The 23909-nt window shown below is 42.7% G+C and overlaps 1 protein-coding gene across 2 annotated transcripts in view; it reads right to left on the bottom strand.

The window, feature by feature from the left end:
* ARHGAP1 (Rho GTPase activating protein 1) overlaps nucleotides 1–23909 on the bottom strand; it is a 109465-nt gene that overhangs the window by 12610 nt on the left and 72946 nt on the right. For both annotated transcript variants that reach the window (XM_077461507.1, XM_077461516.1), the window contains exons 6-12: nucleotides 23182–23268; nucleotides 22380–22478; nucleotides 20137–20244; nucleotides 19986–20062; nucleotides 11220–11297; nucleotides 9461–9589; nucleotides 3080–3183 (exon numbers count right to left, since the gene is read on the bottom strand). In XM_077461507.1, the coding sequence (XP_077317633.1) occupies nucleotides 3080–3183; nucleotides 9461–9589; nucleotides 11220–11297; nucleotides 19986–20062; nucleotides 20137–20244; nucleotides 22380–22478; nucleotides 23182–23268 (682 nt within the window). The remainder of the gene's footprint in view (nucleotides 1–3079; nucleotides 3184–9460; nucleotides 9590–11219; nucleotides 11298–19985; nucleotides 20063–20136; nucleotides 20245–22379; nucleotides 22479–23181; nucleotides 23269–23909) is intronic.

Here is a 23909-nt window from a genome sequence, read left to right as displayed (position 1 = left end):
AAATACCTATGTTCAAGTTATGTAAGCAGCTTACATTTTGCACATTCATCATTTGAAATCCTATGTTACTGTTTTGTAGCTGAACCTCCCGTGCCCGCCCAAAGGGTGGTCAATACCCGACCTGGTAGGGACTACCCGAACTTCATGTGCCTCTCGATAGTTGCATGGTGGTGAGCTGCATGCTTCGTGTTTATACTACTCCTTTTTCTAACCTATTGTAAAAAATACATCTAATATCTCTAAATAATCGTTGTTGTTTTTTGTCAAGTAATTTGTGATAAATTTCGTTGTAGACAAACAAGGTCTCCTGAAGAAGCGACAGAATAGTCGCGAAACTAGTAGAGAAACCAAAGACCGTATTGGACACAAAATACTGTCGTAACAAATGTTGTCTGTTATAGCCATAATATGTATTTTTCTATGTATGTACAAACTTTCTCCTTTTCTAAAAAAGTTTTTTATACTCAATAATAAATATTTGTAATTTTTATATAAACCTGGTATCAAGACAGTCCATCATTCTGTGGGGTGACCTAAAGGCAAATCATGGTTATGATGTCCCATGTACGAATTCCTTTGATCTTTTCCCCATAAATTTCTTTTTGTAGACTATATATTAGGATGAGGATACCATACATTGTTTTTTTCTTTTTTCTTATAAATCAGGCACAATAGTTTAATCCTTTGTCCATTTGTCACAATACATAGGGGTTTGCAGCCCCATATTCTTTGATATTGAGGAATATAACAAGGAGATCAAGACCCTGAGTAGTAGGGTTGGTTCGACATTTGGTCTCAAAATGCAGTGGACATTAAGGGTGGTTCATGTTTCGTAAGAGACTCCATAAAGTGGCAAATTTGTATATATCGAAAATGCTCCCATTCGGGGATCTCATAGTCCCGTAAGTATTGGAATAAACAGACTGAGCAAAGAGTGGACTGTAGTGAGTCCCTTGTACTTCCAACATTGAAACTTTGGGGATTCTCCAACCCAGGTGGGAACAAAGGACAGCTGAGCAGTGGTAACAGAGTAAGGTGGGGGGATATCAGGCATGCAGGGTATTTAATGGCATCGCAGACCGAGAGGGTGTGGGCCAGAATACGGTTCAGAGACCTAGGCCAGTACAGGGGAGGAATCCATGGTAATGAAGAGAGAGGAATTGGGTCAACGTCGAGGATATCTTTAAGGCTCCATAGGGGTGCAGAATTACCCACTTGTAGTTGGACAATGGGAGCGATCTGAGCTGCTTTGTAATAGTGGGCAATATTAGGAACTCCCAACCCTCACCATAACTTTAGAAGTAAACAAAAGTACATTTATTTTTTTAATGCAAGCGGTGTAACTACCTGAATTGATATCCCCCCCCCCCCCCTATACAGCAGAGCTCAGACCAGGTTGTGCTGCAGAACTGATGTGTTTACAAGAGACAAAGAGTAGGGTGATCGAGAGATGAGCTTATCAGTCTGCTGCTTTCCTTTCATTATCCAATGACTGGCTAGGGGAGGAGCAAAACCCATAAGTGTTTCTTAACTGTAGCAGAGAAAAATTAAACCACCTGCCATGTCAGAAGGGGATGTACTGGATGGTGTAGTGTAAATCTCAGAACTGGATGGACAGAAATATATATCATTTGGCAGGTAAAAGAGCTCCTATAAATTTAATCAGCGTATTTAACCTAGATTTCAGCTCTAAAGCTTTTGTGATGAGCATATAGAGCAGCTTTCCTTAATGTAGATTTGGGTGTCATTGTTCAGACTTTGGTAAATGCTGCATACACCCAGAGCCTGAGGTGTGTTCAGTGCTTCACATTAACGTCCATGGCCAACTGTCTGATATATTGAAAAGCTCGGGTTTACTTACTAAACGGGAATAAGCAGTAACTCATAGCAACCAGATTTATTTTTACCTTTACAGTGTTATCAGCCAATCCGGATGACCACGACTGGCTGCCAACAGAAACTGTATCCTTTACACTGCTATTTGCCTTATTAAAAAAACTGGGTAGTTTATTTTATTTTTTATAATGTGTTATTTTTGTTCTAGGCCTGATAAACCTGAAATATCGCATAATACATTTCATTCTCCTAATCAGCAATGCTCTAGGTTACTTCGTTTTACAAGTATCTGTATAGCATGATCTTTGCTGGAAAAAAAATAAAATAAAAAAAAAAAAAGCTTGTTTACAGTACTCACCAGCTGAAGCTAAAATGTACACACACAGCTAAATGCATCAGAGCCACGAGGTCTATTCCAGGGAGGCACCCCGCTACCCATCGCTAGGTAAGGAGGTGTGTGTACACACACAGAAATTTAGAAATTAAACACAAAGAAATAAAGTTAAAGCATGTCTAAACCCCAATAATCCTGCCAGTAACACATCTTTATTTTTTCTACACTTATTATTGCACTGTATCTGTGGAGGCAGCCATGCTTGTCAAACAAGACTGGACCTCAGACAAGTCTGCCTTTGTTCAACTCCATTACACAATGGATTGATGGGATAGTATTTTACACAGGATAGAAAAGGATGTTTGCGCTTTCTCTTCGACTCACAGGAAAGGACAAGGACACTGCATTTCTGGTAGGATCAAACAGTTGTTTTCTGTACTTGCTGAAAAAGATCTTAGCCCAAAAAATGTAAACTATTGCAGCCACCCCATCCAAGTACTGCTGGGGTGTAATATTACATTTTTTGTTTTAGGTTCAGTACACTATTAAATGAAATTGAACTAAACCATTATATTTTTCCTTTAAAATCAGCCTGTCAGCATCTAAGGTAACCAAGGGCACCCACCACAGAGGCCCTTATGGTTCACATAAACAGGTGTTCTAGTCAAATAATGCCATTTCCATTCGAATGCATGCGGCATTCAAATATAAAAATGGAAGCATTTGACAAGGCACTGCTTTTGTCCCGCTTTGCTCCCTAATAGAAAAGGCTGTATCCAACAAACAGCAGCACAATAAAAAGCAGGTCAAATGCATCCCCTTAATTGTATCAAGTACAGAACACAAACGGGCTCAATGAGAGCAGCTGCCAAGACTCGAGCCTTTATACTGATGAAATACAGGCCTTACCTCCACAAGAAATGCTGTGAGGAACCGCAGGACCTCATAGTTTTCCTCAGGCAAAGACTTCAGAACTTCACGAGTGGATTCCACTTGCTTCTCTGGCTCTATACCTGCACACAGAGGTTGGGTTAACAATTCAGGTATTAAAAAAAAATAAAAATAAAAAAAAAAAAAGCGAAAAGTGAAACAAAACGTTTTTTTTTATAAATCAAGGTAGACCATAACTGGTGGCCAAAGCAAGCTAATCCACTTGTCATTAGAACATTTTGCGTATGGTGTTATTAGAAATGCCTTTGTTATAGCTAGGACTATGCATGTTATCATTAACCAGTTGCCGACCGCCGCACGCCGATGTACATCGGTACAATGGCACGGGCAGGCATAAGGACATACATGTACGTCCCTTGCCTCCCGCGGGTCGGGGGCCCGATCGGGCCCCCGCCCGGTGCCTGCGGCGGTCGGTATTCGTTCGGGAGCGATCCCGGACGAGGGGACGGCCATTCATTCATGGCCACCCCCTCGCGATCGCTCCCGACGAATAGAAATCCCCGGTGACATCACTTCCTCTCCTGTAATGTAAACACAGGAGAGGAAGTGATGTATTCTCTCCTCCGTGTCGGTATTTTTCGTTCCGACACGGAGGAGAGCGGATCAGTAAGTTGCACCAACACTCACACACACAGTAGAACATGCCAGGCACACTCACACCCCCCCTTTACCCCCCGATCACCCCCCCAATTACCCCTGCCCCCCAGTCACAGTGACACCAATGTCATTTTTTTTTTTTTTTTTTTTTTTTTTTTGCATTGGTGTCATTTGTGACTGTAATAACTGTTAGGGCAGTTAGAGTTAGCCCCCTTTAGTTCTAATGTACCCCCCTAACCCCCCCAATAAAGGTTTAACCCCGTGATCACCCCCCGTCGCCAGTGTCACTAAGGCTGGGTTCACATTGCAGCGGTTTATGAGAACGAATGTGATTCGCACCGCACTGCAGTGCAAATCACATCCGATCTCTGTGCGATTCGAGTTCAGCCATTCGCCGCACCCGCCGCACCCGCCATACCCGCCGCAAATTCGCACGGGACCCTTTTTTTGGCCCGCAGCAGAATCGGATCGCATGGGTGTTCACACCATGCGATCCGAGTTTGCAGATCGCACTGCGATATGCGAACTGATCTGGGGGTGTCAGTAACATTTCACTGACACTCCCAGCAGTTCGCATAGGGCAGTGTGAACTGCCGCCGGGAGGCATGCGATGCGGGAACCCGCCGCGGATTCGCGGCGTTTCCGCATCGCTCCAGTGTGAACCCAGCCTAATAAGCGATCATTTTTCTGATCGCCGTATTAGTGTCACAGGTGACGCTAGTTAGGCAGGTAGGTATTTAGGTTCGCCGCAGCTTTTTATAGCGCCAGGGACCCCCATATACTACCGCATAAAGCCCCCTGATTGCCCCCTAGTTAACCCTTTCACCAGTGATCACCATATAACTGTTACAGGTGACGCTGGTTGGTTAGTTATTTTTTTATAGTTTCAGGGCACCCGCCATTTATTACCTAATAAAGGTTTAACCCCCTGATCACCCGGCGGGTGTCATTTGTGACTAATAACTGTTAGGGAAGTTAGGGTTAGCCCCCTTTAGTTCTAAGGTACCCCCCTAACCCCCCCAATAAAGGTTTAACCCCGTGATCACCCCCCGTCGCCAGTGTCACTAAGGCTGGGTTCACATTGCAGCGGTTTATGAGAACGGATGTGATTCGCACCGCACTGCAGTGCAAATCACATCCGATCTCTGTGCGATTCGAGTTCAGCCATTCACCGCACCCGCCGCAAATTCGCACGGGACCCTTTTTTTGGCCCGCAGCAGAATCGGATCGCATGGGTGTTCACACCATGCGATCCGAGTTTGCAGATCGCACTGCGATATGCGAACTGATCTGGGGGTGTCAGTAACATTTCACTGACACTCCCAGCAGTTCGCATAGGGCAGTGTGAACTGCCGCCGGGAGGCATGCGATGCGGGAACCCGCCGCGCATTCGTGGCGTTCCCGCATCGCTCCAGTGTGAACCCAGCCTAATAAGCGATCGTTTTTCTGATCGCTGTATTAGTGTCACAGGTGACGCTAGTTAGGCAGGTAGGTATTTAGGTTCGCTGCAGCTTTTTATAGCGCCAGGGACCCCCATATACTACCGCATAAAGCCCCCTAATTGCCCCCTAGTTAACCCTTTCACCAGTGATCACCATATAACTGTTACAGGTGACGCTGGTTGGTTAGTTATTTTTTTATAGTTTCAGGGCACCCGCCATTTATTACCTAGTCTCACTAGTGTACCCCTAAATTTAGGGGTGTCTACTTTCCAAAATGGGGTCATTTGGGGGGGGTTTGTGCCATCTTGGCATTTTATGGCCTTCAAAACTGTAACGCCCTTAGAAAGCCTGAAGGCGGTGCTTGGTTTTCGGGGCCCCGTACGCGGCTAGGCTCCCAAAAAGTCCCACATATGTGGTATCCCCATACTCAGGAGAAGCAGCAGAATTTATTTTGGGGTGTCATTTCACATATGCCCATGGCATGCGTGAGCAATATATCATTTAGTGACAACTTTGTGAAAAAAAAAAAAAAAAAAAAAAAGTTTGTAATTTTCCCGCAACTTGTGGCAAAATATAAAATATTCCATGGACTCAACATGCCTCTCAGCAAATAGCTTGGGGTGTCTACTTTCTAAAATGGGGTCATTTGTGGGGGTTTTGTGCCATCTTGGCATTTTATGGCCTTCAAAACTGTAATAGGTAGTGAGGAGTGAAATCAAAAAATTACGCCCTTAGAAAGCCTGAAGGCGGTGCTTGGTTTTCGGGGCCCCGTACGCGGCTAGGCTCCCAAAAAGTCCCACATATGTGGTATCCCCGTACTCAGGAGAAGCAGCAGAATTTATTTTGGGGTGTCATTTCACATATGCCCATGGCATGCATGAGCAATATATCATTTAGTGACAACTTTGTTAAAAAAAAAAAAAAAAAAAAAAAGTTTGTAATTTTCCCGCAACTTGTGGCAAAATATAAAATATTCCATGAACTCAACATGCCTCTCAGCAAATAGCTTGGGGTGTCTACTTTCTAAAATGGGGTCATTTGTGGGGGTTTTGTGCCATCTTGGCATTTTATGGCCTTCAAAACTGTAATAGGTAGTGAGAAGTGAACTCAAAAATTTACGCCCTTAGAAAGCCTGAAGGCGGTGCTTGGTTTTCGGGGCCCCGTACGCGGCTAGGCTCCCAAAAAGTCCCACATATGTGGTATCCCCATACTCAGGAGAAGCAGCAGAATTTATTTTGGGGTGTCATTTCACATACGCCCATAGCATGTGTGAGCAATATATCATTTAGTGACAACTTAGTGTAAAAAAAAAAAAAAAATTTTTTTTTTGTCATTATTCAATCGCTTGAGGCAAAAAAATAAAATATTCAATGGGCTCAACATGCCTCTTATCAATTTCCTTAGGGGGTCTACTTTCCAAAATGGGGTCATTTGGGGGGGTTTTGTACTGCCCTGCCATTTTAGCACCTCAAGAAATGAGATAGGCAGTCGTAAACTAAAAGCTGCGTAAATTCCAGAAAACGTACCTTAGTTTGTAGATGTGACAACTTTTGCGCAAACCAATAAATATACAATTATTGACTTTTTTTTTACCAAAGACATGTGGCTGAATACATTTTGGCCTAAATGTATGACTAAAATTGAGTTTATTGGATTTTTCTAATAACAAAAAGTAGAAAATATCATTTTTTTTCAAAATTTGCGGTCTTTTTACGTTTATATCGCAAAAAATAAAAATCGCAGAGGCAATCAAATACCATCAAAAGAAAGCTCTATTTGTGGGAAGAAAAGGACGCAAATTTTGTTTGGGTACAACATTGCATGACCGCGCAATTACCAGTTAAAGCAGCGCAGTGCCAAAGTGTAAAAAGACCTCTGGTCATTTACCAGCAAAATGGTCCGGTCTGAAAGTGGTTAAGGAAATTATGCTTTTTTTTGTATAAACTCTCTAATCAGATATCTGGTACATCCTCCGTAAAAAAAAAAAAAAACCAGTGGGCTTAATTTAAAGTAAACTGTCTCATCTCTGAATGTTGTGTAAAACAACATCAGTACAAGTTGGAATGGAGGTGTTGTAAAAGTGGGAAAATGTAACTGGAACGGGCAGGGCCCTCTAAGGCTGGGCAAAAGGGGAAGCTGCCCTGGGCCCCATTATTGTTGCCAAAGCAGCGGCTTCATACTTGTCAACTATCCCAGTTTCAATTCCTTTGTCCCTTGAAGTTGTAGTCCCATGCTGTGTGCCGATATCTCAGTGTGAAGTTCTGTTACTAATGCTACCCAGCTCTGCCCTAATGCCATGTACAGATGGCTCACTTGCAGACCCTGTGTTTACATATAAATAACCTGCATTGATATGTAAACAGTGGCGACATTAATATGTAAATAGCCGCAGATCGGCGGCATCGATATGTAAATAGAGGTGGCATTCATATATATATATATATATATATATATATATATATATATATATATATATATATATCTCATGCTCTGAGGTCATATATACCATCACTTCTGCTGAATGCTGCCCACTGGGGAGGTAAAGGAGCATGCTTGAAAGCCCTGCCTACAACTGGGGTCATTAAACCTAACATCCGCCTGTTCTGCAAAGGTAAGCAAATTGGAAGTGGAGCCCTTTTCCAAAACAACATGGTGCCACAGCACCGTGAATTTTGGTGCATGTGAATACGCACATCTCAGCAGATGCACAAGGGTGTCAACAATTAATGGCACTGCTGTGTATCTGCTAAAAGGGCAGCATAATTCTGTGGTGTCATGCGTTCCCGACACAAAGAAACATGAACACAAGCTATATGTCTCACTTACGTTTGGTTGGCAGTGTAAATCTTCTCATTACATTGGTGCTTGGTGTACAATCCATTCATTCACACTAGTGGCCAGTGTGACGGTTCCCCTTACATTGGTTGTCAATGTAAATTCTTCATTACATTGGTGATCAGTGTACATTTCCTTTATTTTGGTGCTAGGTGCAGAATTGCCCTTACATTGGTGGCCAGTGTAAATCCTCCCTAACATTGGTGGTCAGTGTAGAAGTGTCACCTTACATTGGTGGTCAGTACAAATCTCCTCGACAATGGTTGTCAGCGTAAATTTCCCCTTATGTGGAGGTCATTGTATATTCCCCCTTACACTGGTGGTTGGTGTAAATTCTCCTATTACATTGGTATCAGTGTAGAAATCCCTCTTTTTGTTGGTAGGTAGCGTAAAATCCCCCGTTACACAGTGGGGAGTGCAAATTCCCCCTCACATTGGTGGTCAATGTAAATCTCCCCTCACATTGGTGGTCATTGTAGAACCCCCCACCATATACTTGCCAAAGATTTCCAGCTTTACTCTACATGATTCAGAATTTGCCACAGTGTACTGCCTTCTAACTAATTCCATCCACCCCCAGCATTGCCACTGATCACACCCCGCCTCCCACAGCATTGCTGCTGATCACAGGAGTCCTAGGCGTTTTCTGTCTATTGATGGGTCTCCTCACCTCCCCAGTTCATGGTGCGCAGGCAGTCAAGACATGATGTGCTGTAACCTTAAGCAATCAATCAGTGAGCAGTAATGATGTGCACTAACCTCTTGCAACCAATCGTTGAGTGGTAAGGATATGTAGCAACCTCTAGCAAACAATCAGTGAGCAGAGATAATGTGCAGCAACCTCTAGAAACCAATCAGTGAGCAGTACAGATGTACAGTAATTTCTAGCACCCAATCAACATGCAAAAGTTAGGTGCTGTAACCTCTAGCAGCCAGTCAGTGAGCGGTAATGATACACTGTAACCTCCGGCAACCAATCGCGATCACTGCCTGATCTGATTCACTAAATTGGTTTTGAGTGTAGCTGCTATTTATTGTATGTCTCAGAGTAGATGGAGAGCGAAATTACATGCAAGGGGAGGTGGGTCAAGAAAATGTCTGCCCAGGGTCTAATCAATATTAAAGACGGCCTTGCTGAAAGGGCCAAAGAAAGTGCTGAACACCAACAAAGAAAAATCAAACCCCTCTTCTGCACCCCCAAACTGTAAATACAATTACTGGGGTAACTTTAAACAAGCCCTCAATCATCCCCCCAGGATCTTACATGAGGGGAGGCTACAGACTGATTAACAACAGGCAAGGCAGCAATATACTTGATATACGGAACAGGCCTGGTCAAGTAAGGCCTCTAAACTAAAGTTGCAGAGGTCATTGCCTCGGGGACCCACACGGAATAAAAGCTATAATTTTCATTACCTGCCCATATTCTTAGTAATGGAAAGCTAAAAGAAAAAAATTGACTTACTGGAGAAGCTCACAACATAGTTGTAAAGGTGAAAGGTCAGCAGTGGCTCTGGCAGCTCTCGGAGGAATGTCTTGAGAATAACTGCTGTCAGGTGAACATCATTGTACTCCAGGAAATTAATGGGAGTTCCTGAGTCACAAAACAAAGAAAGTAATTTTAGAAGTTAAGACATAAATTTTAAATTTTATTTTAAAAAAAGTGATTTTTTTTAACATGATAAAATTACTTTTTTGAAAGCTGTTTACTTTGATTATCAGACACCACCCAAAATCAATAACCACCAAACTGAGTGACATGTCCTCTACAGATCTTGGAGAATTATGCACTAAAGCTGGCTACAGGCAGATGGAAATTACAGCAGGAATCGGCTTAATTTCGATCCATGTGTGGCAGCTCCTGGGTAATGTTGCAGGACTTCCGCTGTCAGAATACAACATCACAGTGGGGAGGATTCCTCTATCCAACTTGATTGTGTAGATGGTGGAATCAGTTTTTTTTGTTCAGCTTGCTGGCTGATCAAAAAAAAAAAAACAATCCCTCTATCTACAGCTAAAGCCCTTTATATTTCTGTGAGGATTCAAGCAAAACACAGGTATTACCCAATGTCCGAATCTTTCTCAAGGCTTGTTCACACCAGATGTTATCCTGAACACATGTGAAGTAAAATACTTTTGAAAGGGATTGTAAAGGCTTTTCCCCCATACAAATAACAAACATGTTATACTTACCTTCTCTGTGCAAGGGTTTTGCATAGAGTAGCCTCAATCCTCCTCTTCTGGGGTGCCCCGCATACACTCCTTGCTTCTCCCATCCATCGAGTGCCCCCGCGTAGAGCTGCTTTCCCTGGGGGCACAGGTGCGGCACGCTCCCGAGTCCCACGGCTGCGTCCATCGTCACAAAAAGCGGGACTCGCGCCCCCCCCCCCCCCCCCCGTCAATGGATTTAATTGACAGCAGCGGGTGCAAATGACTCCCTCTGCTATCAATCTTTCCAATGATGAGAGAGACAAGGGCTGAGCCCGGTGGGCTCATGCCCTTTGCTGGAACAGATCAGGCGCAGGTAAGTAAAAGGGGGGCTCTGGGTGAGCTGGCACAGGTAAGTAAAAAGGGGGGCTCTGGGTGAGCTGCAGCAAAAAAGTTTTTTTCACCCTAATGTATAGAATGCATTAAAGTGAAAAACCTTGAGACTTTACAACCACTTTAACTCACGTTAGGCTACAGTGTGTATACTGTCTCTCTGGGATAATGGTGGGAGTTGATATAGGGGAAACGTTCTGAAACAAGTTTTAGTGTATGTGCATTTTTTTTTTTGTTTAAAAAGGGACATTTTTTTTTTATTTTTTTTGCATTTACAGTATTAAAAAATTAAACATAATATATTAAAAATATGTAAGGTTTATCGCGTTTCCTTCTCTGAAACTCTTGCCATCTATGAGTACAACTCTAGCAAACGTGCCTGTATTTTTGATCTCTTAGAATACACAAGCATACAATAATTTGTTTCAATAAAGAAAAATCATAGATTTGGACCTAACTTTTGCTCTTGCACTGTATTTTTTCCTGCTGTACATGCATTGCTATTCTTTGGCATTAAACTGTGTTTTTTTTTTATCTGTCTTTATAGTATCTAGTGAGCATGGTTTGTTTTTGTTATCCTTTGGCATACATACAATCCATCAACTCTCTTTTGTATAGCATGGGCCCCTTTTAAAGTATTCTACTAAACTCAGGAAACAAAAAATACATTATATCATTCTCACCTGTGTTGTATTTTTGCTGAATTTCTCGCACAACTTGAGTGCTGGCCGACCTCCGAAATATCCCTTCAGTTTCGAGAGCTGCAAGGTCACAGGGTGAAAGGTTAAAGCCTGCAAACAAGCTGGTTCCTCTATTTTCTGACATTGTATGTGGTAGAGGCAGATGTCAGCACAAAGAATAATTGTAACATCTACAGATGGGAAGCAGGTTTAATCGATGGATTTATCATACCAAACACAATATAAATTATAATACATTGAGTGTCACAACAAAAACAACATAAGAGAACAAAAGAGCTGGATCAAGTACAATAGGATTTTTATAACAGCTTACCTGTAAAATCCTTTTCTTTGAAGTACATCACGGGACTCAGAGCCATAGTAGTTACTATGTGGGTTATAGGGCCACCTTCAGGTGATGGACATTGGCACGCCCTAAGACAAAGAGTGCACTCCCTATATAACCCCTCCCACTGGTGGGAGTACCTCAGTTTTGTAGCAAAGCAATACACATTTATACCAAAGAAGGGGGGGACCTCTGTGTCCCATGATGAACGTCAAAGAAAAGGATTTTACAGGTAAGCCGTTATAAAAATCATATTTTCTTATTGTACATCACGGGACACAGAGCACCATAGTAGTTACTATGTGGGATGTCCCATAACAATGCCAAATGAAGGGAGGGAGACACAACAAAGTAGGACACTAAGAGACCAGAGGACTCATGCTGCAGCCTGCAGTACATTGCGCCCGAAAATGATAACCTCATGACCTTTACATCTACCTGATAGAATAAGGTAAATGTATGGACAGGAGACCAAGTTGCAGGCTTGCATATCTGAGCCATGGAGGCTTGGTGATGCACCACCCAAGAAGTACCAACAGCCTTGGTGGAGTGCGCTTTAACATGAAAAGGAGGAATTTTCCTCTTTAAACCATAAGCTTGAACAATCGCTTGACTAATCGCTGGCAGTAAAAATGTGGAGTGAACCAATTCAGTGAGAGATTGTACCAACAACCTTTCCTGTGAACCTGATCTTTCCGCATTCGGTTCTTCGGAAGAGGAGACATCAGCCTCTTCCTGATCCCCTGAGAGAAATTCGTCATCTCCTGCCCCTGGTTCCTCAGCATGAGGGACCTGAGCAAATAGATGGGGACTTTTTACACTTAGTCCCACTCTGGGATGCAACTAAGCATCAATTTTTTGCTCCAAACTAAAATGGTTGAAGAAAAAACCTCCTTAGTAATATACACAGGGGCAGCAGTGTTAAGAGCAGCTGCAACACTTGCCCCTCCTGATGGCTCACTCTGACCAGCCATATTACTCCCAAGGGGAGGATACCATCTTTACTGAGATGGTTCTAGGCTTCCGTGTGCCTGTAGAAGTCTTTCTAGAGCCCCTTTTGAGGAATTTTTACCTTCCCTTCTGACAATAGCCCGATGCACAAAGCAGATGTACTACCAGAAGGAATACATTCACTTGCTTGAGCAATAGTCCAGCTCCATTGCTGCTATTAATACCCAGTCTGATGCAGCAGTGAATGTGTCAAAAGGAATGCCTGTGTCGCCAAACCTTTAATATGCCACCTTTGCTCTTGTGTCCCTCTGCAGCCTGCAACAGCAAAAATTGTGCTTTTTAAAACACTCCTTCCCACGCTGGGCATTGGGAGGATGCCAACGCTGCACTAAGCCCCGCCCCCTCTTTGCCTACGGCCCTTCCCCTCTTTAAAAATAAAATAAAAGCTCTTTCCCGCGCGAGCACGGGCTCCGATCCTATGTGATCCACAGGGAGGGAAGCAGGAATGGCGAGGGGGGGGGGGTCTGGAAGCCGCTGAGCGGTTTGTTTGTTTTTTCAATTTCTTGTAGCTCTCTTTCCCCGAGAAGAGGGGGAGAGACAAGAGCACAGGGGGCATCTGGTGGGGAGAGGGAACACCCCCCCCCCAGACGTACCGGAGGTCCTCTGCTGGCCGGAGGAAGGGAAACCTGCTGCTTCCTGGACACAACGTGGGCTTTCTGAGAAGCATGAGACGTGGTAAGTGTTCAATACAGCCCCCAGTGGTGACACATAGGCATGACAACACTAAATTTAAAGGAGACATTCATAAGAAAATTTTAAAAATTTCTTAGAAAACTCCACTCACCTTTCCCACCGCAGGGTTTTCTGTTCCGTTAAACATTCAGGAGCTGGGGATCCTCGAGAAAACCCACAATCCTGGACCTGTAATAGCACCACCGCCAGTAAAAACTTTATGGCCTTAATGTCAAAAAGTACTGGATCCCAGGGTCCAGCTCTCTAAAAGAGATGCGTTACAGGCAATGATGTACGATAAGAAATTATGTTTCCACCTGGTAGAACTTAGGTCCCTTTCACACTTGTGCGCCTTGTCCTGCGACTTGAGAATGACAAAAAAAAAAAAAAAAAAAAATCAATCTTTCTGAAAACAGTGGCATCCTTGATGATATGTAAAAACTACAAAGGTCCCACATTCTAGCAATAACTAAAGTGCCAAAACGTATATGCACTGACACAAAGCAAATGCGAGAGATAAGATGCCAGGCTTTCAGCAAACCCTAACAGCTGCTTTGTCTTCTCCACAAGTTCAACAAGCAAGGGTTCCACCGCAGCAGTGGTTAGATGATGTTTTTATAAACATTTTGACCATTTAGATATGGTTTGGCAAAGTCACAGCCATAATCAAGTGCAGGAAAGGACCTGCCAGGAGAAGAAAGCCCTAGAAGGGGCTACCAACCAATTACTGGTTGGGTGTTTAAAAGGAAGGTGCATCCTCCACCACTCTTGTAGTTGGCTTGTTTTTGTTTTGTTTTTGGGGTTCTTTATTGCCTTTGAATCGGCTGGAGAGAGTACGGGAGTGTTTGCGGCCTCTGGAATCAGTCAGCAAATGGCTGTGTAATTTAGTGCATAAAATCTTGCATGACCATAGTAAAAACCCTCACCCGAGAGGGGAGAGGGCCCAGCCATATCCGACAGTTAAAGAGAACTAACATTAGCGGGAACAGACCAACATCAAAAGAAACAGCTACAGATGTCTGCATCTTCAGTAGACACACTGTGAACAGCCCCCAATCTCTCAGTTGGAAGTGAGCAAGAGGTACCCTGTATGGCAGGACTGCCACTCCCATGTCTATAGGCAGACATGTGATGGCTACAGGACAGATATGGATAAGTGGCAAGGTCTCGAGTACTCAAAAAACCTGAATAGCTGGTAGCAGGTCAAGGGTCCATGACTTGAGGACTGGAGGTGACCAATTCCCTGTAGGCAGGCAGAAGGAACAGATCAAAGCTCAACATGTCCCTTTTCAAGCAGGAGCAGCAAAAGGGAGATGATGATCCACAATAGCACTTAGTCCCACAGGGTTGACCCTTTCTGTGGAAAAATCCTCAGAAAACAAGGGATAATGGTGCCCAGGAACTAATAAAAATAAGGAACTTCATGTGCTCGGGCCAACTAGCCTACTCTGCAAGCAAGTCTTCAGAGACAAGGCAAGCAGAGGCAAAGCCAATGGCTCTGGGCCTGGACAGTGCTTCACAGCTAACCAGAACTGGGTGACTTCCATGCTTGCAATGCCTAGTCCAGAGAGACCTGGATGCTGCCAGTCAGAGGAAGGCCTCCAGCAGCATTGCAGAATGGAGTCTTGATTGAAGAGAAGAAGTGGAAGAAGAGCGTTAAGTTTGTTTTTACAAGAGCAAACCTGAAGAAAAATTGCTTCCTAGAACACTAGCAAGCTATGGTATACTCATAGGGGTAGTAGGAGGGGGTTCTGGCCTAAAAAGAGAGATGGGTATATATACATACATACATACATACATACATACACACTATCTCACAAAAGTGAGTACAACCCTCACTTTTTTTAAATATTTTAATTATATCTTTTCATTTTGACAACACTGAAGAAATGACACTTTGCTACAATGTAAAGTAGTGAGTGAACAGCTTGTATAACAGTGTCAATTGGCTGTCCCCTGAAAATAACTCACACAGCCATCAATGTCTAAGCTGCTGGCAACAAAAGTGAGTGCACCCCCTAAGTGAAAATGTCCAAATTGGGCCTAATTAGCCATTTTTCCTCCCGGAGTCATGTGACTCGTTAGTGTTACAAGGTCCCAGGTGTGAATGGGCAGGTGTGTTAAATTTGGTGTTATCGCTCTCGCTCTTTCATACTGGTCACTGAAAGCTCAACATGGCACCTTATGGCAAAGAACTCTGAGGATCTGAAAAAAAGAATTGTTGCTCTACATAAAGATGCCCTAGGCTATAAGAAGCTTGTAAAGACCCTGAAACTGAGCTGCCGCACGGAGGTCAAGACCATACAGCAGTTTAACAGGACAGGCTCCACTCAGAACAGGCCTCGCCATGCTCGACCAAAGAAGTAGGGTGCACGTGCTCAGCGTCATATCCAGAGGTTGTCTTTTGGAAATAGACGCATGAGTGCTGCCAACATTGCTGCAGAGGATGAAGGGGTGGGAGGGTCAGCCTGTCAGTGCTCAGACCATACGCAGCACACTGCATCAAATTGGTCTGCATGCCTGTCATCCCAGAAGGAAGCCCCTTCTAAAGATAATGCACAAGAAAGCCCGCAGTTTGCTGAAGACAGGCAAACTAAGGACATGGATTACTGGAACCGTGTCCTGTGGTCTGATGAGACCAAGATAAACTTATTTGGTTCAGATGGTGTCAAGTGTGTGACGGCCATCAGGTGAGGAGTACAAAGACAAGTGTGTTTTGCCTACAGTCAAGCATGGTGGTGGGAGTGTCATGGTCTGGGGCTGCATGAGTGCTGCTGGCACTGGGGAGCTACAGTTCATTGAGGGAACCATGAATGCCAACATGCACTGTGACATACTGAAGCAGAGCATGACCCCCTACCTTCAGAGACTGGGCTGCAGGGCAGTATTCCAACACGATAACAACCCCAAACACACCTCCAAGACCCCCACTGCCTTGCTAAAGAAGCTGAGGGTAAAGGTGATGGACTGGCCAAGCATGTCTCCAGACCTAAACCCTATTGAGCATCTGTTGGGCCTCCTCAAATGGAAGGTGTAGGAGCGCAAGGTCTCTGACATCCACCAGCTCCGTCATGTCATCATGGAGTGAAAGAGGACTCCAGCGGCAACCTGTGAAGCTCTGGTTAACTCCATGCCCAAGAGGGTTAAGGCAGTGCTGTAAAATAATGGTGGCCACACAAAATATTGACACTTTGGGTCCGACTTGGACATTTTCACTTAGGGGTGTACTCACTTTTGTTCGCAGTGGTTTAGACATTAATGGCTGTGTGTTGAGTTGTTTTGAGGGGACAGCAAGTTTGCAGTGTTATACAAGCTGTACACTCACTACTTTACATTATAGCAAAGTGTAATTTCTTCAGTGTTGACACATGAAAATATATATAAATATTTACAAAAATCTGAGGGGTGTACTCACTTTTGTGAGATACTGTATATACAAAAACACAGTATATATGTGCCTCCTTGTACATCTTGTGCTCAGAAGCATACACATTAAAAGTTAGGTGGTAGTGGCTCTTGGCAAATACTCTGGTGCGCCTCTTGGAGTCTCCAACCTGGTTGTGGGAATTTTGATTTGTGTATTGCTTCTGATGGCAGTCTATTGGAGAACGTATGGTATATGGATGCCCAGCATAGCGCACTACGGTGCTGCTCCCGTGGCGTCCCTGAGGAAGCAGTTTTTTCTGCGTTTGGACTATATCTACAGGAACACGCTAGCATCCAGTGCTGTATATTGTTACAGAACCCTCTTCTTTAAGCTGTCCACCCAATAGTCTGCCTGGAGTTTTGCTTTAACCACCTTTAAATATGGTCAAATTGGTTGTAACCCTGGCAATGTTTCAGCATATAAAGTGTTTGCACAAATACAAAATGTAAGATATTGGAGTTTACCGGATGTCCCTACTCTCCGGTCTGCCCATTAATTCTATTTTTGATGGTTAAAGAGAAAAAAAAATAATTGTCAGCCCTCTCAGATGCTCTGTGGTAGAAGTAACTATTAATGTACTGTGACACAGACACAAGAATGTACTACCAGCAGGTCCTCATTCTGAAGACAATGCTACGAGTTTGAATGGCATGTTTTCAAGATTCGAAAGGAAATTGCAGCTTAATCCTGAGAGTGATAAGGACCTATTTCCTGCCATTTGGATGGACAGACACAGAACAATGTTTGCAACACGCCCACAGAAATGTAGCAACAAAGTATTCTACCCATTCTGAAGAAAAAAAGCCATTAACCCCTTCCCGCAATCAGTTTATCAATGTTCCCCAGGACAATACAAATACTGGGATATGTTAAATAAAGATCCTCCCCTTTTATAGCCAGCAGCCACTAGTTTGCAGAGTTGCTGGCTCTCAATCCAGACAGCTCAGGCCCTACTGACAATCGGAACCAATCTGAGCAATTATTGATTATGCAGTCACTATGTCCTCTATTATAAATGCAGGTTGGAGGCTTCATTGACAAAACAAGTCCACAGCCTGAAGATACACAGCCACGTTCAGGCTGTAGTGAGATCCACAGTTCCATTTATATAATAGTATAACTAATTAAAAAGGCAATAAATAAAGAGCTCCTATATAAAAATAAATTACTCTAAATTATTGCAGCAGCGTTTAATTCTGTCCATTAAACATTATGAACATTCAAATGCCATATTTCAAACATATAAATAAAGTCCCACAAAGTCTCAGAACACACAGAAAAAATGCAAAAGTGGTTTTGAGTGAAAAGATCCTTGGTGTCTTTTTGTCTGAAGCTTCCACTAAATATCACCACGTGAGGCAACGAAGCTCCCCCTATGGGGATACACTCACCAGACCCAGTTAAAATTCACAATGATATTTGGTGGAAGCTTCAGACAAAAAGACAGCATGGAATCTTTTCACTCAAAACCACTTTTGCATTTTTTCTGTGTGTTCTGAGACTTTGTGGGACTTTATTTATAGGTTTGAAATATGGCATTTGAATGTTCATAATGTTTGATGGACAGAATGAAGCGGTGCTGCAATATTTTAGTATAATTTATTTTATATACGATCTCTTATTTATTGCCTTTTATTAATGACTTTTTAAAAAATAGTAGCTGCTTGTAGATCACTATTACTTTTTGCACTTTAGGTAATTTACATCCATAAGGCCCAGAGTGGTGTTACCTTGGAGGGCGCAGTACATACACTAAATTTTTGATAACAGTATAACTGTAAGATACCAATACAATTTTATAAATACATTAGTCAAAAAAAGCAGGGCAGGATTTTTTTCATTAAATATAAACAGCAAATAAAAGCCATATATTCCCTTAAAGAATAAATAATAGGTAAAATTAAAAATATTTAGGTATGCAAAGTAGACAGTCAGGCAACAATGCTAAATTTGGCCTGGTATCAACGACCCCTTGTTGGGGCTGATGGGCTTTTACCATTAGTCAAGAACGCTTTGAGGTGTCAATGTATCACATGTAAAAAGCAAGAAGGAATGTTGTGCACGGCATACACAATGCAAATTTCTTTCCTACAACCACAAGTTGCAGGAAAGAAATTTGCTTGATTCCCCCATCAGCAAAGACTGTGTTGACAGGGGACTCCCTTCCCGCAGAGTCTGCCCATACATAGTTCAAGTCTCAGCCAATTCCTGCTAAACCGGCAGAGATTTGAACAGTCTATGGCCAGCCTTGGATTTATACAAGAGCATCAGCAATACAGACTGAGCCTGAGAAGAATATCTTATATCAGAATAAAGTGCAAGGATTTTAGGATTCACTTAGGAATTCAGTGATCATATAAATGAACAAGGCCAGAGGCCTAATGCATTTATAGGATTCATACTGTCAGTAAAATGTATTATGGGTAGCATATGTACCTGAATTTGTCCTCCCATTCTCACTTGCATAACAGACATCGGACTGCTAGAGGAAAGGGTTACACTGTAAGCCACACAGGACTCTTTGTACAGTGTGGTCAAGCGAACAAACTTACCAGAAAAGAGAGCACAGGCAGGACATACGTCATCATACATGGTCAACTGAAAAGTGCTTATTCTGGTTGACAATGGTCTTGCATATTCGTGATGGCTGTAAGCAGGTATCACCTGTACACTACCATCGCGTTGAAAATAAGGGCATCTAGCCAATGGCAGGTAAGAAATCACTTAAGGTGATTGAAAAATAGGCATGGGACTATGAAAAAACGACAGTATTTAAAGTAATTCTAAAGTCTCCTTTTTTCCCTATACAAAAATAACAAACATACTTACCTGCTCTGGTACAGTGGATTTGCACAAAACAGCCTGGATCCTCTTCTTCTCGGGTCCCTCCTCTGTGCTCTTGGCCCCTCCCCCCTGTTCAGTGCCCCCATAGCAAGCAGCTTGCTATGGGGGCACCCGAGCCGAGTCACAGCTCCCTGTGTCCATTCAGACATAGAGCCCCTTTCCTGATTGGCTAGCCGACTTTGATTAACTGCAGCGGCAGTCAATGGCGCCACTGCTGTGTCTCTGCCAATCAGGAGGGAGAATCTCAGGTGGCTGAGACACTCTTGGACATTGCTGGACACAGAGGGAGAAAAGAAAACCCTTCTGTCTTTACAACCACTTTAACAAAGAACAATGTCTGATGAACACAATCAGATGTCAGATTTTATACAAAATCCAACAGGGGTTTAAATCACTTTTGTATAATGTGAAGGAATACGTTGTAAAAAGGCTAAAGCCATGAGAGATACAAGATTTTCAGACTGCTTACCATTCTGCCGAAGATAGCTCACCGTTTCCTGTACAACCTGGGGAATCTTCTCATTGCCTGGGCGCTTCTCCCTCAGCCTGCATGGAAAAATGGGGGAGGTAAGAGTGGGTATTCGAAGACAGCAGAGGCAGAGCAATTGCAAAATACTTACAGCTGCAGAGAGACACCAAACTGCTGGTTAGGCAGAGGCGGCCGAGGGGGAGCAGCCTTTTGGTTGGCGGATGGAGGCTTCATTGTAGAGCGGATAAGCTTGTCATACCTTGAGTAAAAGGAAAAAGTTCAGGAAAATAAATTTTCTTGAAAACCAAGCTTATGGCCCAAAAATATTTGCTATCTAATAGGTCAGTCGACTCAAAACTGATATTTTAATTTTCGGCAGATGCTGAAAAGTTAGATAATATTTTTTCCCCCATTCAGGGCTGTGTTCTCTTGACAGGCCACACACCTCACCCACTGACACACTACATAGTTAATGACCTTCTCCCCCTCACCTTGTGAAAGTGTCTTAGCTTGGTGATTGACCACTCAGGCCCAAGCACTGCGTATCAGGAATAAGGGGAGAAAGTCATTATGTTTCTCCGTTCCTAAAGTACCAAGTGTCTCTGAGGGCTTTGACAAAGAGAAAGACAGGGAAGCATAGGGAAAATCATCAATGGGCAAGGGGTAAAATGATCTGTCAAGAGAGGTTGTCAATAGAAATGTTCCTTGAAGCCACATTTTCATTTTCCTTTATCTCTCAGGGACAAGTTCTAGTGTCTACACACCTGCCATTGCCCTTGTAAGAAGTTCCCTTTCTCACTCAACAAGAGGTTCTGAAACACATAGAACACCTAAACGGACAGCATCAGGAATATGGCAGGAATCTCCCCACTAGATTATGCAAGACATAAAAAAATTGGGCTGATTTAGTCCACTAGGTTCAATTATTTCTGACTAGACAGACCCTATATGCAAAGCTCCAGGCAATGTTGAAAATGCATTTATTGGAATAGTTTTTCTTGCCAGATAAAAAAAAAGATATTCCTACGATTTACATCCCACTGCCACCCTGACTGCACCATTACCTGCTCAGCTCTGCAGCGTTCTTTGTCACCGTCTACATGTGAGAAAATGGACTGGCTTACATGTGGCTACCGCTTCATCCATCTGTAAAGCCTGGTACACACCACTAATTTTTTTTCCTTCAACCAGCTGACAGTTCCAGTCGGAGCCACTGTACTAACGATCCGACGTTAGTACAGCAATCTCCCCTGCTGTTCTTTAGGTTTTCTGACAGGGGGAAGCCCCCCCCCCGCCAGAACACTCTGGTCTGGACACACAGACCAAAAGTTATTGAATCGATTGTTTTTTTATTGAACCGGCCGATGTCACCTGACATTCGGCTCATGTGTACTAGGCTTTAAAAAAAAAAAAAAAAAAAAAAAAAAAATAGATATATAAATATATTATATATATATATATATATATATATATATATATATATATATATATATATATATATATATATATATATATATATATATATATATATATATATATATATATATATATATATATATATATATATAACTATGCAACCTACTTGCAGTCATGATCTATTACTGCCATAAAAATGTAATCGAAAAGGAGAACCATACTTACCAAGGTGGAATGCTGCATCTGTCCTCCGCCGGTTTGAACATTGAGAACCGAGCTGGTGACTCATTAACCGGCTCTCTGCTCTGCCCCCCCCCCCCCCCCCCGCTCGCTGGAGTGCTGGGCTGTGGAGGGAGAGGACGGGAGTGGCTGGCTCAGGCTCTCAGCGACTCAGTGAGAGGCTGAGCCCAGTGCCGGTCTAGGCATGTAGACAGATCCTGACCATATGGTTGCGATCTTTCCAGAGCCTGGACCAGCTCTGATGTGAACCGACAGCAGCCCTCAGGCCCATCTGCCAAAAACGGGTCACGATCGAGTTTTGGCTGTTAATCTCCTTTACATTCTATTCCTGGAAAACCATGGCAAAACTTCGGCTATAGTCTAGATTTTTTATTTTCCCCTGCTCCCGTAACAGTCTGTCTTTCCCATAAACTCGCACAGAAATTGTACTCAGCCTGTTGTATTGAAATAGAGCAAAAACACTTTGCAAATTTATATGCACCCTTATGGGTATGCTGTAGGTGCAATATTTCCTACTGTAACCCTAGGCCTGATCGTGCAGTTATAAAAAAAAAAAAAAAAAAAAAGCCAGTCTTCAACAAGAACAGTTTTGACAAGTGTGACAAAATGGCCTACATCAAAATATATACAGGACAGAATTTGGCAAAGTCTGCAAGAAATCATTTCCTAAATCTTCTCAATGTATTCAGCTGACCTGCAGTTCACAGTTTTCAGTTCACATATGTCCAAAATTCTTACTCTAGTACTGATTTTGGAATCCCCAAATGCTCCAATTTGACAATCTCCTCCAATTCAGTCAGATAATTTGCATAAAATATCTTTCGACCAAACTTGAAGCTGGAAAACAAAATGAAAAATTTCATATTACCATTATGGTTTACTATCATTTCCTATTTTGTTAATGAAGCTTTGTGGCCTAGAGTGTATGGAGGTAGTTTCGTATTCTACTCTAGCTTGAATTGCCTATAAACATGACTTCACACACCAACAAATGCACTAAAATGTCCATTTCTGTAAGAACAAAGTACATGCGTAGCCCATCTCTCCTACTTTCCTTTAACAGCATTACTACCAAATTACAGAGGTGTGTAGCCCTTACTTGGGAAAGTTGACAGCGTCTGTTTAAAACTTGTTTCTGGTTTTCAATTACAGTCTTTTTGATTAAATAATGAATAGAAGACTAGTGCTTGTTTCCCTCAGCAACCAACAAGATTGCCTCCTAGATTGTAAGCTCTAACGAGCAGGGCCCTCTGATTCCCCCCTGTATTGAATTGTATTGTAATTGTGCTGTCTGCCCTAATCTTGTAAAGTGCTGCGTAAAAACTGTCAGCGCTATACAAATCTGGTATAATATTATTATTAATAATTGCCTCTTTCATTCCCTCTGGACTAACGAGATAAAAATGAGAAAAGCTGGTGGTATGGCAAAAGTAGACCAGATATGGGCTACCATAATCTGTATCAAAATGTCAGCTGTTCATAGAGATGGCCTCATAGTGTATTTTTGGTCTTTGTAAGACACAACATTTAGAAGCCTCACCTGATAATAGGTTTAAACAGAACCAGTAAGGTCTTGATAAACATGGTGGGGTGGACAATGTACAAAGCCTTGATGTTCTTCTTGTATCTGCGAAGACAAGAACAAACAAAGTTAACACTTCAGTTACATCTCTTGGGGACACCAGTTAGACCATCTTGCACAGTCCCCTCCAACTACAGGCGTTCCTTCCAGGTCTTGTGGTTTCGCCTAAATAGGATTTCTTTTTGATCTAGAATCCTTGGCCATCTCTAGATATTTTTATTCCAAAAGACCCAGTAATGGCCCTTTTGCAGTCAACTTCGGGTCTCACGGTCAGGCAGAAAACCCTGTCCGATACTCCTCCTTTACTACTACTACTATTACAGCTAGAGTCCATTACTTGCATTTTGCAAAGTCTATGTAGCATTTTACCAGTGTACACTGAAAAGAAACAGAAGAAACCAGGCACTGTGAAGAGTATCAATATATTAAGATGTAGAAAGAGTAACAATGTAAAATGTTTACCCTTGCAGGTGGCCAGGAAAACAGAATACTATGTATCACAGCAAATCATGTTTTATTCATGGTCTGTAGCTCCTGAGGTACACTCTGAAACAGATGAGTTTTTACAAATTTTACTAAACTTGGACTCTTATTCTATGAAGCCTGGTAGCAATGACACCTTCTAGTTTGTGCGTGGAAACGCACCAATAATTTGGGCTTGAGCCGAGTGATATTATTCTCAGCTT

Source organism: Lithobates pipiens, unplaced genomic scaffold, assembly GCF_037356315.1.
Source record: "Lithobates pipiens isolate NorthernLeopardFrog02 unplaced genomic scaffold, aLitPip1_a1.2 Scaffold_10, whole genome shotgun sequence".
Taxonomy (NCBI): Eukaryota; Metazoa; Chordata; class Amphibia; order Anura; family Ranidae; genus Lithobates; species Lithobates pipiens.
Note: the sequence above shows the minus strand (reverse complement) of the source record. Positions and strands in the feature narration are given on the sequence as shown.